Source organism: Anomalospiza imberbis, chromosome 3, assembly GCF_031753505.1.
Source record: "Anomalospiza imberbis isolate Cuckoo-Finch-1a 21T00152 chromosome 3, ASM3175350v1, whole genome shotgun sequence".
NCBI lineage: Eukaryota > Metazoa > Chordata > Aves > Passeriformes > Viduidae > Anomalospiza > Anomalospiza imberbis.
The window spans coordinates 88,999,787-89,015,400 of record NC_089683.1 but is presented as its reverse complement, the minus strand read 5'-3'; the positions used below and the strand labels follow the sequence as shown (position 1 = coordinate 89,015,400).

The window sequence follows — 15,614 nt, the reverse complement described above, 5'->3', positions numbered from 1 at the left end:
ATCAGTAATCACGCAAGTTGTATTCAACTCTGAAATGCATTTGGGAATAACAGCAAGAAAAAGAAATCAATAAACTATGATGAAGAATAGGAAGAAAATTTATTTTGAACAGCTATGACAAAATGGAGAAATTCCATAGAACACATACAAAAGATTGTTTCCAGATGGGTGGAAGTGCAGTGAAGGAGGTTCTCACATTTTTAAAGGCAAAATAACATCGAAAGGTAGTGAGCAACTGAGAACTTCGAGCCAGCACCCCAGAGGAGAATTTTTGCAGCAAATTGGAACTGGAAATGAAAGACGGCAGCACAGCGGCAGAGCTCACGAACAGGCGATGTGAACTAGGGCTGCCTTGAACATTCAGCCTCAACGTGCCAAGTCACCCGAGGCTGCACCCGTGTCCGAGTTCCTGCAGCCCGAGTTATGTCCAGTGCCGGCCGCTCCGCCACGGCCCGAGCAGCTGTGCAGAGGGACCCGCAGCGGGCACACGGCCCCGGGAAAGGCGGCAGGGATGGGAAGGACGGGAGGAATGGGAAGGACGGGCACGGCCCTCGGTGCCGCCTCGCCCGGCCCCGCACGGCCGGCGCCGCATGATGCAACACGGGCGGGAGGGAGCGAGGGAGGCGGGGAGGGGACAGAGCCCCGCCGGATCCCCCGGCAGAGCGGGATCGGGGCGGCGCGGTGCGAAGCCCGGCCCGCACTTACCGAGCGGGGGACTGCCCGCGTCCACGGTGAGGCTCAGCGCCGCCATTCCCGCCGCCAGCGCCGGAACCGAGGGAGGCAGCGGGGCGGGGCGCGCAGCGCTGCCAGCTAGGCAGGGGCCGGTGCGGCCCGGGCGGCCCGGCAAGACCCGCCCCGGGGCGGGGAAAGCGCCCGTCACTTCCGCGGGAGAAGCCGTAGAGGTGGAGCGGGAGGTGAGGGTGCCCGTGTGTCTCTTTGGCGCCGGTCAGTCTTGTTGGGTGCTGCTGCGGCCCGGAGGAGGCGGCGAGGCCGGAGCCGCCCGGAGGTGACGAGCGGGCAGTGCACGGTGCCCTCTCGGCCGCGCCTGTGGAGCCCTGGGGAGCCGGCGGGGATGAGGGATGGGTCCTGGGTGAGGGCTGCCCTACGCCTCAGCAAATCAGATGCCGGTGCTTCCCTTCTCACGGCTTCTCCGGCTGAGCCTTCCCCAGGGCTTTGCGGGCGCTACCTGCCAAAGCCCTTAGCTGTATGTCTGGCAGCAACCGGGGAGATGCCTCCAGCCCCTTTTCTATGTGTGATGATCCAAATCGAGCAGCGCAACACGCACCGACCCGTCTGAGTGCGGTGGTTTCACTCCTCTGGTTTTGTAGGATGTCACTTAAACTCCTGACAAACGTGCGAATTTTGCAGCGGGTCAAATGAGTCCTAGAATATCCCGAGTGGTAAGGGACCCGCAAGGATCATTGAGTTCAACTCCTGGCTCTGTACAATGTGGTCCAAACGCTTTAGAACTCTGGCAGGCTTGGCACTGTGACCACTTCACTGGAGAGCCTGTCCAGGTCCCAGCCACCTTCTGGAGCCCTGGAATGAATTACAAAATGCTGTGTCACTGAGTTTTCACAGGAGACTGGCTCAAATTCACTTTGTAGCAAGGACAATGCAGTGTCACTGTGAATTTTTTTTCCCTCATCTATTTTATAGATGTTACTGTAGCACCTAATGTGCTAACAGAGACATTATTAAATGTTTGATTGGTGAACCAGTGCTTTTTGTGCAGTGGAGGTAGTGGTATAGCCAGAGCATAACTGTCCATTACATGCTGGTTTTTATGTTTGATTCCTGCTGCTGGATTTAAGTTCAACTTTCCTTACTCTTCTCCTGTGTTAGCAGTTCTACCGTTTCTGTAAGCATGAAAAGTATTTCCATGTGTTTCCGTACATAAGTATATTTACACACCGCACAGAAGCTGATACATGCTGTGTTCTACTATCATTCAGGTAACTAAATGAGCAGACAGAAATTACAGCGGAATTAGAAAGAGGCTTATCCTGAAGAGATTTTCAAACCTATTGCAAGTTTCAGATGAAAATAAGGTTATAGAGGCAATAGATGAAGATTCCTATCAGTGGGTTTTGTTCTTTGTATTTTAATGATTGCACGGAAAGAACGATTAAGGCAGGCCTTTGTGTTGCCTGAGTTGTTCTACATTTTATCTTAACATATTTTGCAAATTCACATGCAGATTCTGATGGGAACACTACAGCATGCATATCAAAGAATCCTGTGTAAGATAAAGGTGAAAATTATCTATAACAAGCGGTGAAATCATTGTACTTGCTATGTGGTTCAAACTTCAGTCACAATCAGTATCTGGAATGACTAAATTTATAATGGGCCAAAATATGAAGAAGGTTCTAATTAAAGCAGGCTGAATGTGCCTTGCATGCTTTTACCAGTTATGCAATTGAGGAAGAGAAGAAAGGCAGGCTTTAGATTAAGGGATTAGAAGCACACATTGTTCCTATATATGCAGCTCTAATCCAGTGTCATGCTAGAATGAGGTAAATGCTAATCTTGCTAATTTATCTGTAAATGTTACGCTAAGATGACATCACTAAGGAAAAGATTCCTTAGATTCTGTTCCACGTGTGCACATGGAGAGACAGGAACACTTTAGCAAGAGTTGCCTTTTTGTGGCAAGATGTTCCTGCTTATTGGAAACAGAGTCAGCTTTATGCCAGTGAAGTCATATTGGTGTAATCCTGATGCAAGGAAAGGATCTAATCTAAGGACTCTTAAGTGGAGTTGTTGAATATCTTGTGTGACAACAGAAGAAGCAGCTTGAACACACTGTGGAAAACTGAATTTCAAAACTTTCTTCTGTATGATAAACAACTTTTAGTACCTTGAGGCACACATTTAACGATAGTTTGTGTGGATGAAGAGTGTAGTTATTTAGAGGAAGTGAGAAAGGGTGCAGTGCATCTTGCAGGCTACTTTGGCATTCATGGTGCCAGCAGAGGATAAGGAAAAAAAAATCATATGGGAGAGCTTAGGGATTCAGTCTTTATGTAAGCAAGCAGCTGTGTTCACACACTCTCCCTGACAACCTGACATATACCACTCTTTTCTCACAAGGAGAACAGAAAGAAAAGCAAATCTCTATGTTGTCTGTTGAAACTGGTATCTCTCCATGGCATGCCTCACATCGATAGGGAAGAGGAGGCCCTAGGAGTCCATTTGAGAGTAAGAGACTTAAGTCACAACATCTGGAGAAAAGAAGGGTCACAGATGCCTCGCTGGTTCAAGAGCGTAATTCCAAAATCCTAAATTCAGCTTGAAGAGACTTCAAAAGAGTTTGTCTAAGTTTCCAATTGTAGTTAGTCATGTGTAATTTACTACTGGTTCTCTTTTGTGTTCAAGTGGACTAGGCAGTTGAATCCTGCTTTCCTAACAGCCACACCTATGGGAAAGCTGACTGAAACAGGATCTCCAATTTCAAAGTTAATTATAGGTGATCTTGGCCCTGTTCTCTCCCCTCCTCTAACATGTCTGTGTTCCACAGGAGGGGGAAGTGGTACTGTCAACTTCCTCAACTCGGGGGCTGTTGGAAAGGCACCTGGTTTATCTCAGAATCTGGACATGGAAAATTTCAAGTTCTGGCATTTCTGTTATTCCCAAATATGCCAAAGTGACCTTGACTTTGGATACCGAAACTGCTCCAAGACTGCAGTGGCATAAACCCTGAAAAAAGGCGTTTCAAATCATCATAGAGGTGCTAGGAACACCTGCCCCTGTCATGCTTCCTTGGGTTCCCAACTGAGCTGTTCTGAACTCTGCTGTATGTACACTTCACTGATCCTCAGTGAATCCAGCGATCCATGAACCCTTAGTTGAGATTTCCAGGCGCAGCTGCATTGTCCTGCCTCCTTCAAAACTCAGACAACCCAACAAATAGCAGTCTTGGCCATCACAAAACTCAGTGCAGACCAAAAAAAAAAAATTCAGATGCCCTTCTAAGAATCAAAACTGGCAACTTTATAACAAATGGGCTCATCCATCCAGGCAAATGCTTAGTCCATTTGTATTTAACACAATAACCCTTACTGACAACAAAAAACATTGAGCAAGATCAGGTACATGACTTAACATGATTTTGTGCCCAGAATATGAAGATGATTTTTGGTCTGCAGTGTTATGATTAGCAGTATATTACACTCAGTCATGAGGAAGAAAAACTCCTAAAGAATATAGAAAACAACTACTGCAGAAACATGACTGTTATGATGTTGTTGTCTGCTCAACACAGCCAAACAATCTGATCCAACAAATACTCAGAGATTCTGTATAATTTTGAAATTATTGAACACCTTACTGAAAGAATTCCATTCAGATTCTATGAAACAGAATTTCAAGCTCAGACATCTTCCTTTCTTTTTTTTCCAAGCTCATTTTTTCAGCCTTCCAGGCCAAGTGAAGACTCTTCTCTGCTTTAAGGCACAAGAGATTCTTTCACAGTGTTTGGAATACGACTGGCATAGTAGTCATAATTTCTCAAAGTGGCAAGGACTCCAGCTGAATTCATGTGTTTCACCTCCTTGTTATACTGAAATGAATTTCCATGGATATCAGTTATCTTGCCTGCAAAAAAAAAAAAAATCCAGCAAAAAGGAGTTGGAGTCCATTAGTTCAAGTGAAATAACTAGAAATAACTAAAAGCAGTCTTTTGAAGACACATGCCTGTCTTCAGATGTGAAATATCTTTGCTTTCAGTTTAAGTACAACAGGTTTTATATTGACTGAAATCAAGTAACTAGTGGGTTTATTTTTTTTTTAACAATACTTAAATTCTTCATGTCTCAGAAAAAGAAAAACATCTCTCTCTCATGGATTACTTAAAATGCTTCCCGAGTAGCTTTTACATTTGCCATTGACAAGCAGCAAAGAAAAATCCTCAGTTCAAGTAAAAACCAGAGTGATTCTATACCACAAACTCTAACATAATGTCAAAACACCCCAGCTAGTTTTAAATGAGATTTTAGAAATCACTTAACAAGAGCAACACAGATCTTTATTCAAGCTAATTTAACCAGGAGATTCCTACCTGCCAAAGAGGCTAAATACAGCATTGTGCTTCCCCAGATTGGTTGGGTTGCTTTGTGCTTGAGCTAACTCTGTTTAAAATTATCCCTCAGCAGCCTGAACACTACAGGTTGCAGAGGAGTTCAATAGTATCATTATGAAGCCTGTTATCCTTGATTGACAGAATTTAAGAATCAAACTCCATAATTTTAGCATATGATGGTAAAAGGCCTATTAATGTGAAAAGAAGAATTAAAAAAAATAATAGTACTTCAAATCCTCAATAGTCAGTCTTTTCATAACTTTTCAACCCCTTTATCCCCTAGATAAGTGAAGTGTCTCACATTGGTTGGAGACCACTAATTCTACTGAATTACATGAATGACTAAATTTTGGAGTTTGTACATCCAGAGAACAGCATGATTTGACCTATTTTTGTTGGTTTAAAGAATTCAATATCCACATATTACATAACATGTTACTAATAATAAACTACTATATTCAGTTAGTAGGACAGTAGATTTTACTGTGAGATAGTAGCCAACAGAAAAAAAAGGGCATTTGTTTTGAAAATATTAAAATGAATATACCCCAAATATGGAGATTTGGCTTTTTTAATTATGTGACAGTTATTGATACAAGTATTGTCATTTTTCTTTCAATGGAAAGCATAACTAATTTCAAATTAATGCAGTTTCACTTATCCTGGAACTTTGAATGCTATTAACTTACCTCCCACAGCATGTAGGATAGCTTCAGGTGCACATGTATCCCACTTCTTGCACCCAGGACTGGCAAATACATAAGCAGATGCTTTGCCTTCTATGAGTTGAATGATCTGTTAAGAATAGAGTTGCAATCATTGCAAAGGATTTAGGCATTTAGAAATTGGTAGAAATAACACCAGGAAGTGGGGATTAAATCTGTTTATTTAAGTACTGATAGTCAGGAAAGTAACACCAGCCATTTCCTTATTAATATTACGAGAAATATATTAAGATTTAGAAGGTATACTGAATCACCATTCCCAGTTCAATATTTTTGATTGTTATAAATACAGTCCATAGGATGAAAATCTGCTCTCAGTTTTAGAAACACGAATTCACTTCTTGTGCAAATACTAAAAAAATAAGGAGGAAAATATATACATGTTGTGTTAGTGCCACTTTGGGCCTTGCACATGTTGGAGAAAAGAGATGATAGGGTGTGTTTTTGACAGCTATGACAAAACAGCTTTAAAACCTGTACCAAATGAGTGTTCCCTGTACACAAATAAATTCCAGAAAGGAAATATCACTGTGTGCTTATATTTTTATCCTTTCAAATGTGCTGCTAGATAGTTGGAACAAAAGCTGTATTAACACAAACAGGAGAATATGTCTAATAATTGAGATTAAACTGAATTCCCATTTAGTCATTCTGGTCTTATAACTTTTTATTTTCACCCCTAAAAACCAGAATACTGGGGAGGACAGACCTCAGCCATGACCAGCATGGCCACTGGTACAAATACACCTGTGCCAAATTCTCTCAACCTCACAGCAGACTGAATGCTAGGAAGAGAAGTTGTGCTGGGTAAGGTGGAGGAAATCTCTCCTGTATGTTCATGCAAGTAAGCAAATGATTTATTTAAAAAGTCTTTTTATTTTTTTTGCCAAAGGTGCCACCTCCCAGTAAAACCAGAAGATTTGAGGTTTTCATACCTTGTTTCCTGCTCCTCCAACTCTAATGACATGGTCTGGGTTCAAGGCAGTGATGCAGTCATTCACCAGGGCACTGCTGTGGGAGCGGGTGGTAACAACGATGTGTTTGCCAGCAGGTGCTTCTGTCAGCTGAAAGCCAAAGGCACCCATGCCCAGCACTCCCCAGATTGTCCTGCCCAGCACAGCATTAGCTCCTGCCTACAAGAAAGGCACAGAATAATGGTAAATCACACTGATCAGCAGTTAAAGCACAAAGGGAAAAGGGTACCTAGATGCATCTTGGCATATCAGGGAGTATAATATTAATACTGGGCTGTACATTTCTTATCTGTGACATTATGGTGGTGCATTACATCATGCCTCCAGTGACTGGCAGATTAATATTTGTATATTTCTGTACTTGGGGCACAATCTGTAATTGAAAGTATCTTGTAATTTGAAATATTTTGTGATACATGTCACACAGAACATGATAGCATTGCATCAGCTCAAGGGCTTTTTCTTTTAACTCCAATAAGTTTAATTAATCAGGCTGTATCATGAGCTCCCCCAATAATACTGAAATAATCTCCAAATGTGTAAATGCCTGTAGGTGGGCCATCCTGACTTTTACCTGAAGCCTGGCATGATACAATCTAACCCAGCTGTCAGTGACAATTTATGCTTGGTTTAGTTAGGGCTGCAGATCTATGGCAGTTACCACACATTGCAAATGCACCCATTGCAAGGATTTACTAAAGAATTTCTAGCAAAGACTGCAACACCACTGGCCTGTACTTGTTTTACAGTAGGTACTTTATAAGGACTGTAGTAATTTGCAGAGTATATATGTAATATATCCTGTATTAGTGCATTACACCAGCCTCACGATTCAGTATGGTTGCTACTAAGTTCCTGACATTCAGTTCCTGGAAACCAACATTTAAAATTATATGTATTTAATTTAAAAATCCCAATACCTTACATTACAACATTAACTCCACTACACGCCTCTTTTCAGTTGAAAGTGTGTTAACTGAAATAGCTTAGGAATAACATTTAGAAATCACACAATGCTTCTAAATAAATCAATGATTTAATACCTCATAGTTGTAATATGGCTGGTTAATAACTCCTGCTATTGCTTTGCCTCCATAGGCAATTCCAATAAGAACCGTTACGTGGTCAAGGAGACCTGGACAGAAAAAGCAGGAATGTAGTTATGCTTGAAAAAGAGAGAGATTTTAATAAAAACATAAACCTTCAGTAAAAGTCTACAAATCAATATGCAGGGTGCTATCTTAAAAATGCAAATCATAATCAGGATTCTCAAACATTGATTTAATTTTTTTAGTTATTTAGCCTTGAGCTCTGCTAAAAAATGCCCCAGATGAAGTTCTTTTAATACAGTTATGTTATGGTTAACACATAATGAGAAGGAAGTTTAAAGACACAACTACACAGCAGTATATGATGACATACTTCTGTAATTGTGGTGGGACTTCTTTAATGCTATTCAAAGCTAGCAATTTATTGACAGTTGTACATCTCTCTCCCCAAAAAGGGAAAAAAAAATCTACCTAAAAGATTTTACATTAATCAACTAAAAGATGCATTAGCAGGCAAAAGTGAGGTTTCAGCATATTGTTTCTTAGAGGCTTTTCTTTTTTATTTTTTTATTTTCTTTCATTTTAGGGTCTATTTCTATGGATAGAAACTAGGCTTTGCTGAGAACAGTTTCGTCCCGTGACTGAAGAATTGTAATTTGTGGGAGGATGTTTATTTCATTTTGAAAGGACTACAAGTACAGCTGTGGTATTTGGGTTCTTTGAGAGGAAGACGTAAATATAATTGAGCATATTCGTATTTGAAGGGGAGATTTAGTCCTTCAATTTTGCAAAGACAGGCAAAATTGTAAATTTAACTAAAAACTCAAGATATTTGGCCAGCAGTCAAAGGCAGCTCTTTGCACTCTGAAGTGATAAAAACTGGTCAGCACTCAGTAGCCCATCAGGAATATTCAGAACTGGTTAGAACTGAATGGAGTGAATAAATACATTCCAAGCACTCAAAAAGTACAGAAACATCAGCCTTATGAAACCATTATTTTAAGTAACTTCTATGATAAAACTATGCATATGTATATGCTACTTTATTACTATTGCTATTTTTTTAATCAAGAGAATTAAAAGAAAATCCAACCTTCAGTGTACTCCTTGGTTCCATCCAAGGGATCAACCCATATTACAAGCTTTAAGGGTAAAAAAAATAAGGAAAATTAACAAACACAAATCATGTAAATTACCATGCAAAGTATATATTTTACTTTATTGGTTTTATTTCCTTACGGTAGTAAGGAAAAAAAGAGATCCAAAGTTTTAACAGTATTATATGGCTGAAGCCTATAATAGTTTTTTACACCAAAAAAAAAAAAAAGCTTAAATGTTGACTGGAGTGTCTCAGTAAATCTCCTAATAGAAGTATGAAGGATTAAGCTGAAATGGAAAATAAGATTACTTTCATATGTCCAAACTAGATTCCTGCCAAGCTAATTTGAATCACAATTGTAAGAAGCCAATTTTTCATTTCCCATTACTGCACGCAGGAGCATGCAGCATTTGTAGCTCTGGAGGTGTGATTCTCATGACCACATTTCAGTTTTCAAACAAAAAAGAAAAATTGGCAACATTGGAAAAATCTTTCTTCACTGTACATTCTTAGCTAAAATCAGAAAGTAGTATAGGTAATGTAAAATATTAAGACACAGAAATAGCATTACCACATTACCTCTTCCTCTTTAATTCCTGTGTACTGAGCAGGACAAGGTTTCTTCAGTATTTCTTCACAGTGACCATCTTCAATTAAATCTTCAGTTACATCATCAGTGGGCAGCTCCTAACAAAAGAATTCTCAGAGTTATTAGAAAAATGTCTTGCACTCACTCACCTCATTTTGCCTTAGAGCTGTGTATTTCACAGCAGCTTGATAAAGCTAATGAAATTGAAAGGTGAAATGGCATAGAAATACCTTTGTTTGTTGCTTTTTGGGTTGGTTTTTTTTTAAATTAAAACCAATGTTTTCCTCAACCCAGCCAAAGCAAATTCTAGTGCAAGCTGCAGCAAGATAAACTGTCAGTATGAAATAAAGCAGGAACTTACTTCTTCTCCTATGATTGTCACCTTGGGAAACTTCCGTGCCAGGGAAGCACAAATGCTCATTTGTACCAGTCGGTCAGCTTTGGTCTGCAAGTCATTGGGTCCAGCCTGTCCAAGAGTGGATAGGAATTTGGGTAGGTACTAAAAAAATACACCAGCACAGTGGCCCATACAGCACTCTGAATATCTACTTGTAATCTAAAATAAATTTGGTAAATCTTCAACCCAGTAAGTGACCTTGCGAGAGGCAGGCTAAAAACTGCAAGAAGCAGAGTTTTCCTGGGCACCCCAGGGCTAAGACAGACTGGTCTGACAGTAGAACAGTGGATTTCACAATAGAACAGTGCCCCAAGGTGACATAAAAAAAATGAATGCAAGCCTTCCCAATGTTGTATAGCCAAACATATGTTGCTACATGTGTTACAGTAATGTCTTAAATGCTAATAACCTGCTACATATGAAAGTGGGTAACTTACTAGCACTTTTTTAACCCTTTAGGTTCAGAGACAGAATCCCAGTGAGAAATAATTCTGTTAACACTGGAATTTAGAAAGACAGTTTATCTAAGATTTACATCTTAGTTGAATCAAACAAAAGTTTTATCTGCTTGTAACTTATTTGCTGACAACATGAAAAGTGTTTATCCAGCTACAGGAATTAGCCATAGGAATGGGATATTCCATTTAGAATCATGTAATGGGTTAATTTTTGCATGCTCAAAACTAGTCTCTCCCTTAGCCAAGTGCTAATTTTATGAAACTTGATATTTTCCTTTGAAATTTTCCTCTCATCCCCTAATGAATTTGGTTGAAATTGGTCCTGAATTTAGACTCAATAAGATCAAGCTATTGCAGAGAATGTCATTTGTTCCAGGACATGAACCCAATAAAACAGTAGAAATAGTTCTTCAATGTAAGAATGGGTGGACAAAAGTGTTTACCTACCAAGTGGGGGAGGAAAAAAAAGTACAAATACTACAAGAAAAGCAATATAAATGGAGAGCTTAGAGTTGACTGAGGGAAAGAAAACTCAGGGTATCAGGAGAGGAGATGGCTAAAAACTCAGATGTTCCTGAACTAGATAAATAGATGGAGGGTCACTATGTTGAGGGAAAAGGTAGAACATTCCCTTCCTAGATGTTCTAAAGCTTTCAGTAAGGCCAGTTGGAATTGGTCTTGGTGTTTGCTGGCTACAGAAAGAGCATGAATGATGAGAAGCAGCACTTCTGTTCTGCATCTTTTCCCTTCAGACTGCAAAACAGAGGCACATGCAGAGGTTCTCTTGCCTTCTTCCTCTTCCTTCAGCAGCCCCTTTGGCAAGAAGCTTGCAGGAACTTCAAGATCTCTAGTCCCTCAAACTGGAACCTCTTCTGTTGGTCATTGCTTTCAATCTAATTTTGTGTGTTTGTAGTACTCATTCTTCAAAAAATTTAAAATTATGTAAAACCAATCTTACTTAGAACCAATATTGCCTGTTACTTTTGATAATTTTTGAATAATGTAAATTCCTGCAGTACCTTCAATATAAAGACCAAAAATTATATATATATATATAAATATATATAATACATAAATGCATTAAATATATATATACATTTAATGAAGCACTTAATATTGTAACATGTCTGTAAAACTAGAATTAACTTCTAAAGTTAATTTCACCTATTCCAGTACTGTAGTCAAAACAAAGATCTGGGCTCATCAGTGTAATTCACTAGATTACAGCAAATTAAGAACTTTGATATCTGTTTTCTTTTTAGAATTAAATTTGAAGCTCTGAATTTATTTTGAAAATCTTGATTTACAATAAAAGCTAAGGTTCTTTTTTGTTTTAGGAAATCAAACACTGATTTATTCTAATCCAAAATTCATCAAGGGCACAGTATTTTAAGCTGTACTAAGGATGTTAGATCATAGGTATAGAAATTAACAGAAAATATACCAAAATTGATACCTTGTTATCAATTTTGAGGTGCTATGCAAACCTTGTGTTTTGGGAAGGAAATCAGGACAAAATTATGGTGTTTCTTTTAAATGTACAAATGTTGTTTAGAAGTACTGGTCAAAAGACACTTCTCTAGGGCTGTTTTAATCCTTTAAAAAGGAATATTTGTTGTAGGTGCTAGTGGAGATGGTGAAGGCTGTATTAATCTAACTCAAGATTAACAAGTGAAATTAAACTGGAACAAAGTAAAAGGTAATACCTTCTCCACTATGCCCAGATCTCCTGCAGACATCACATTTCTAACAATTGTTGCAGCTTTTTCTGCAACAGAATATGCCGAGGCCACTACACGCATGAGGAGAGCTGGAGAAGCCATGCTGAATGCTGAAAAGAAACAAAAGCCAAACCTGAACATTTCTCTCTTTAAGGGAAAAAAAAGGTAAGAGTATTTTACCTAACATTTCAAACAGATACAGTTTAAACTGAGTAGAAAGGGGAAAGTGGGTTACTGCCAGGGAGTAGTAATGAAGCAAGCTTTGGCTTTTTTTAAAAAAATACAATTAACGAACACCAGGTTGTAAAGCTATTGTAGACAAAATACCCAAGTTCTGTCTGACAGTGAACCTGGTTCTCACAAAAATACAATGACATTAAAAAAGAACAACAGCAGCAGCAGAAACTCTTATCATAAATATTAAGAAAAAGAAGAGTCTACACACAGCACTAATTTTTTGCACACTTTGAACATAAGTTCATTTATTCAGAGCTGAACCTACAGTTGGTTCATACCCAGAGCTCAAGCACAAGACTACCAGGAAGGATGACATCAGCAATTTCACTTACTATTCCCCTTCGTGTAACTATAAAATAGGGGTTTGCAGATGGCCAATTGTGCACACAAAGTATGTTAATGATATGCAGATACTGCAAACTTGTATGCAAAAGCTGAATTTAACCATCTGAATTTAACCATCCTTTCTGTATTTATTTAACTTCTCCTGATTTCTTTAAGGAAATCAATTTCTATCTTCCTGTCTCCCCTCACCACTCCATGTCCTGTCATTCTTAATATTGCATTGTCTTCCTCATCTGTTCTCCAGCACAAACCAGTGCAATTCACTGGGCCTTCAGTTACCAAGTAGAATAACCATCACCCTTGGAAAGGCTGGCATTCCTCCCAGCTTTTCTTTAGCTCAGGAAAAAGAAGTATTGATAACCACACTGCATTTTTTAAAATGCAAAGCTAATTGCTTTTTGTTTTCCTATCAGTTGTTTCTGTCTGTGTAGATGACACACTTTTTGGCTTGGCCTGACATGTATGACACACTTCCAAGGAGATACTTGAGCAGAGCCAGAAAAAAATATAGAGGAACTCACTGATCACCACACAAAAGAAGATATATTATGGGGGAAGTGTAAAATAACAATCATATCATAAATATTGCAATTGCAGCTAGTACTGCTTAAGTGGCAACAGGTCATTATACAACACCTGTCCTTTCTTCCTTGACAAATGAAGTTCATGGCTGTTCACAAAACAGCAATGTCAGACGTATCAGAATCCCAAATTTAGCTGATTTAAGAACTTTTTGAGCACTTCAGTAACACTATACCTGTATCAGTAAAGTCAGAAGCACTCTGAGGCTGAAAGAGTAGAGCGACTGTGCAAGCACATTCAAAAAGCACAGTTGCTAATGTTAATTATTATTTCCAGCTAATGGGTGAGAGCAAAGTGCATTGGAGTTCTGTGGAATAGCCAAGGTCCATACCCAAAGTAACCTTGGACAGGTAGGAATGGTTACAAAGGAAATTTTGGAAATGCTAATTGTGGCAAAAAGCAGCTCTCAAACAACTGAAAGTTGCATAGCAAATATGCATCGTAACACACGGAAAGCCATATACTATTTTAAGTCTATACCATCATGTGAAACCAGTTAGCAGGAAGGAAAATAGTTTATTCCATAATGAAAATACATGGAATATAAGAATTTCTGAGGAGTTAAAAAGTAGCATATTAGATGGGAAGTTTGGATTAAAGTATTGAAATTAATTATCAGATGAACATAATTAACATTCTTTGCTCACCTTCTCAAAAAAAAAGCCATTTGAACTTTTACTGTACATTTGATCATACTTCAAAAATGAGATGAAAATTTAATTGTTTTAAAGTCTTGACTTATTTTATGTTTGCATAAAATTTCAAAAGACTCAGAAAACAATTCAGAAATACTATCTTGCATTCTTGAAGCTTGACCCAAGGTACATTTTTAGGTACATTTTTAGGTACATTTTTCTTGTCCATACTTAGGGCAAAAAAATATACTTTCTGTCGTAAACCCAGAATCTCCTGGCAAACCTTAAAATATTTTTTATGAAAAAATAAGGTTTATTAAAAGAAACTGTAATTAGAGGTTCAACACCCCTTCCTCATCACTCTGGAGTAATTAGCTAGTGAATTGCAAGGTATTTTATTAGTGCAAAGGTGACTTAGATTTTTACAGAGCTGCATCTCCTGTGTGGCACGTCTTCTGATGCACTGGACCTTTTTGATTAGATAAGTGAATGCAGTAGTTGCCTTTAAGTTCTTCACCTCTGTAACTTTTTGATCTCAAGTTAACTTATTTATAGGGTTATGGCACATTCTTTCTGATGAGGGCAATGTCTAATGTATGCTTCCACAAGGCTCTTGAGAATATATTGCTTGCTGTGGTCAAAAATAGATTGACTCCTAGAAAACTGTACAGTTTACAAATTATCCCTCAAGTTAAGTTTAGGTATAATTTTCAAAACACACCTTGTCCTCTAAAGATCTTCCCTTCTTTCTTCTAGCCCAGCAACCAAACTGTTGAATGGTTTTGACAAATCAGCCTATTTTGATACCTACTAAAATGAATGAGTTCTCTGGTTCTTGTTCTGCCTTTTAGTTCTGATGTTTGTAAGTAGTACAGGCTGACAACAACTAATTTATCAAAGCACACATGACAGATGTGTTGATGGTTTTCTCTCAGTCCCTTTTACACAAACTTCCATTTTCCAAATTTTTGATTTCACCCGATGAAAGGAGAAAGTGGACATCACAGAGAGCATGTCCTTAAATCCAAGTGCTAAGGCATAACTTCTTTCTTGGAACTCTTTAATGCCTAAGTGCCCAGAGCTCCCCATTTCTTTACAATAAACTTCAGCCCACTTCTAGTAAAAGATAAACCTTCATTATGTAAGGGAGCAACATTTACCCAGCAGAAGCAGGCTAGGACTCGGGGTGGGAATCCCACTGCGGTTCACCTACAGACTTCCAAGTGGAAAAGGGCTGCGCTACCTCATTTCACCAAAGAGGAAAAAAAGGGAAGCCTGTTCCTGATTCTCTTGCCACGATATTCCCGGTGGCAAAGCGCCTGCAGGGCAGCGCAGCCGGAGCTAGGAGCCGTGTCCGCGAATGCACCAACGAAGCGTGGCGGGACACACCACGGCTGGCGGGGGATGGCAGGAGCAGCTCTGCTGCCGCAGCAGCCAACTCACCGCGTCTAGCCTCGCTTTTCGCTGGCTCTCCACCGGCCCCCGCGGCCCGGCACCGACCGCCGGCAGCGTGCGGGGCGCTCCGAGCCCTTCGCGCCCGTCCCCTTGCCGAAGAGGGACCCACGCCCCAGCACCACCGCTCCCCTCCCGCAGCGCACCGAGGCCTCTGCGCCGGCTCCTTTAGAGAGGACTCACCGCCTCTACCAAACCACCTCGGAACGCCCCGAATCCTTCCGGCTCCGGGCGGGGCTCAAGCTCTCGCCCGGCCCGTCGGGAGCGC

The 15,614-nt window shown here is 39.9% G+C and overlaps 3 protein-coding genes and 1 long non-coding RNA gene across 10 annotated transcripts in view; 2 read left to right on the top strand and 2 right to left on the bottom strand.

Moving 5' to 3' along the window:
- Positions 1 to 831, bottom strand: part of EPRS1 (glutamyl-prolyl-tRNA synthetase 1) — a 37,976-nt gene extending 37,145 nt beyond the window's left edge. For 2 of the 6 annotated variants that reach the window (XM_068185594.1, XM_068185595.1), the window contains exon 1: positions 706 to 831. In XM_068185594.1, coding sequence (XP_068041695.1) covers positions 706 to 751 — 46 coding nt within the window. In that variant the 5' untranslated portion in view covers positions 752 to 831. The remainder of the gene's footprint in view (positions 1 to 705) is intronic. The other 4 variants (XM_068185596.1, XM_068185597.1, XM_068185598.1 and 1 more) reach the window with 2 other exon arrangements.
- The window catches only part of LOC137471358 (acrosin-like), a 183,231-nt gene that overhangs the window by 87,741 nt on the left and 79,876 nt on the right, over positions 1 to 15,614 (top strand). The window lies entirely within an intron of this gene.
- LOC137471365 (uncharacterized) lies at positions 907 to 5,878 on the top strand. Its single transcript, XR_010997544.1, has 2 exons — positions 907 to 3,877; positions 3,920 to 5,878. It is a non-coding gene; the product is annotated as an uncharacterized lncRNA (long non-coding RNA).
- Positions 4,023 to 15,545, bottom strand: BPNT1 (3'(2'), 5'-bisphosphate nucleotidase 1). Of its 2 annotated transcripts, none has more exons than XM_068185624.1 (9): positions 15,530 to 15,545; positions 12,081 to 12,205; positions 9,881 to 9,985; positions 9,510 to 9,617; positions 8,925 to 8,973; positions 7,826 to 7,917; positions 6,744 to 6,941; positions 5,773 to 5,878; positions 4,023 to 4,599 (listed from the first exon to the last, which is right to left on the bottom strand). In XM_068185624.1, the coding sequence occupies exons 2-9, from the start codon at positions 12,195 to 12,197 to the stop codon at positions 4,451 to 4,453; spliced, it is 924 nt and encodes a 307-aa protein (XP_068041725.1). In that variant the 5' UTR covers positions 12,198 to 12,205; positions 15,530 to 15,545; the 3' UTR covers positions 4,023 to 4,450. The 2 variants fall into 2 exon arrangements, with proteins under 2 accessions (XP_068041725.1, XP_068041724.1); XM_068185623.1 differs by lacking the exon at positions 15,530 to 15,545 and adding an exon at positions 15,338 to 15,493.

Coding starts and splice junctions, on each gene's coding strand:
- BPNT1 (XM_068185624.1), bottom strand. CDS start 12,197: ATGGCTTCTCCAGCTCTCCTCATGCGTGTAGTGGCCTCGGCATATTCT. Junction 9,618..9,880: donor TGACAATCATAGGAGAAGAA/GTAAGTTCCTGC, acceptor TTCTTTTGTTAG/GAGCTGCCCACTGATGATGT. Junction 6,942..7,825: donor AGCCATATTACAACTATGAG/GTATTAAATCAT, acceptor CCTTTCTTGTAG/GCAGGAGCTAATGCTGTGCT.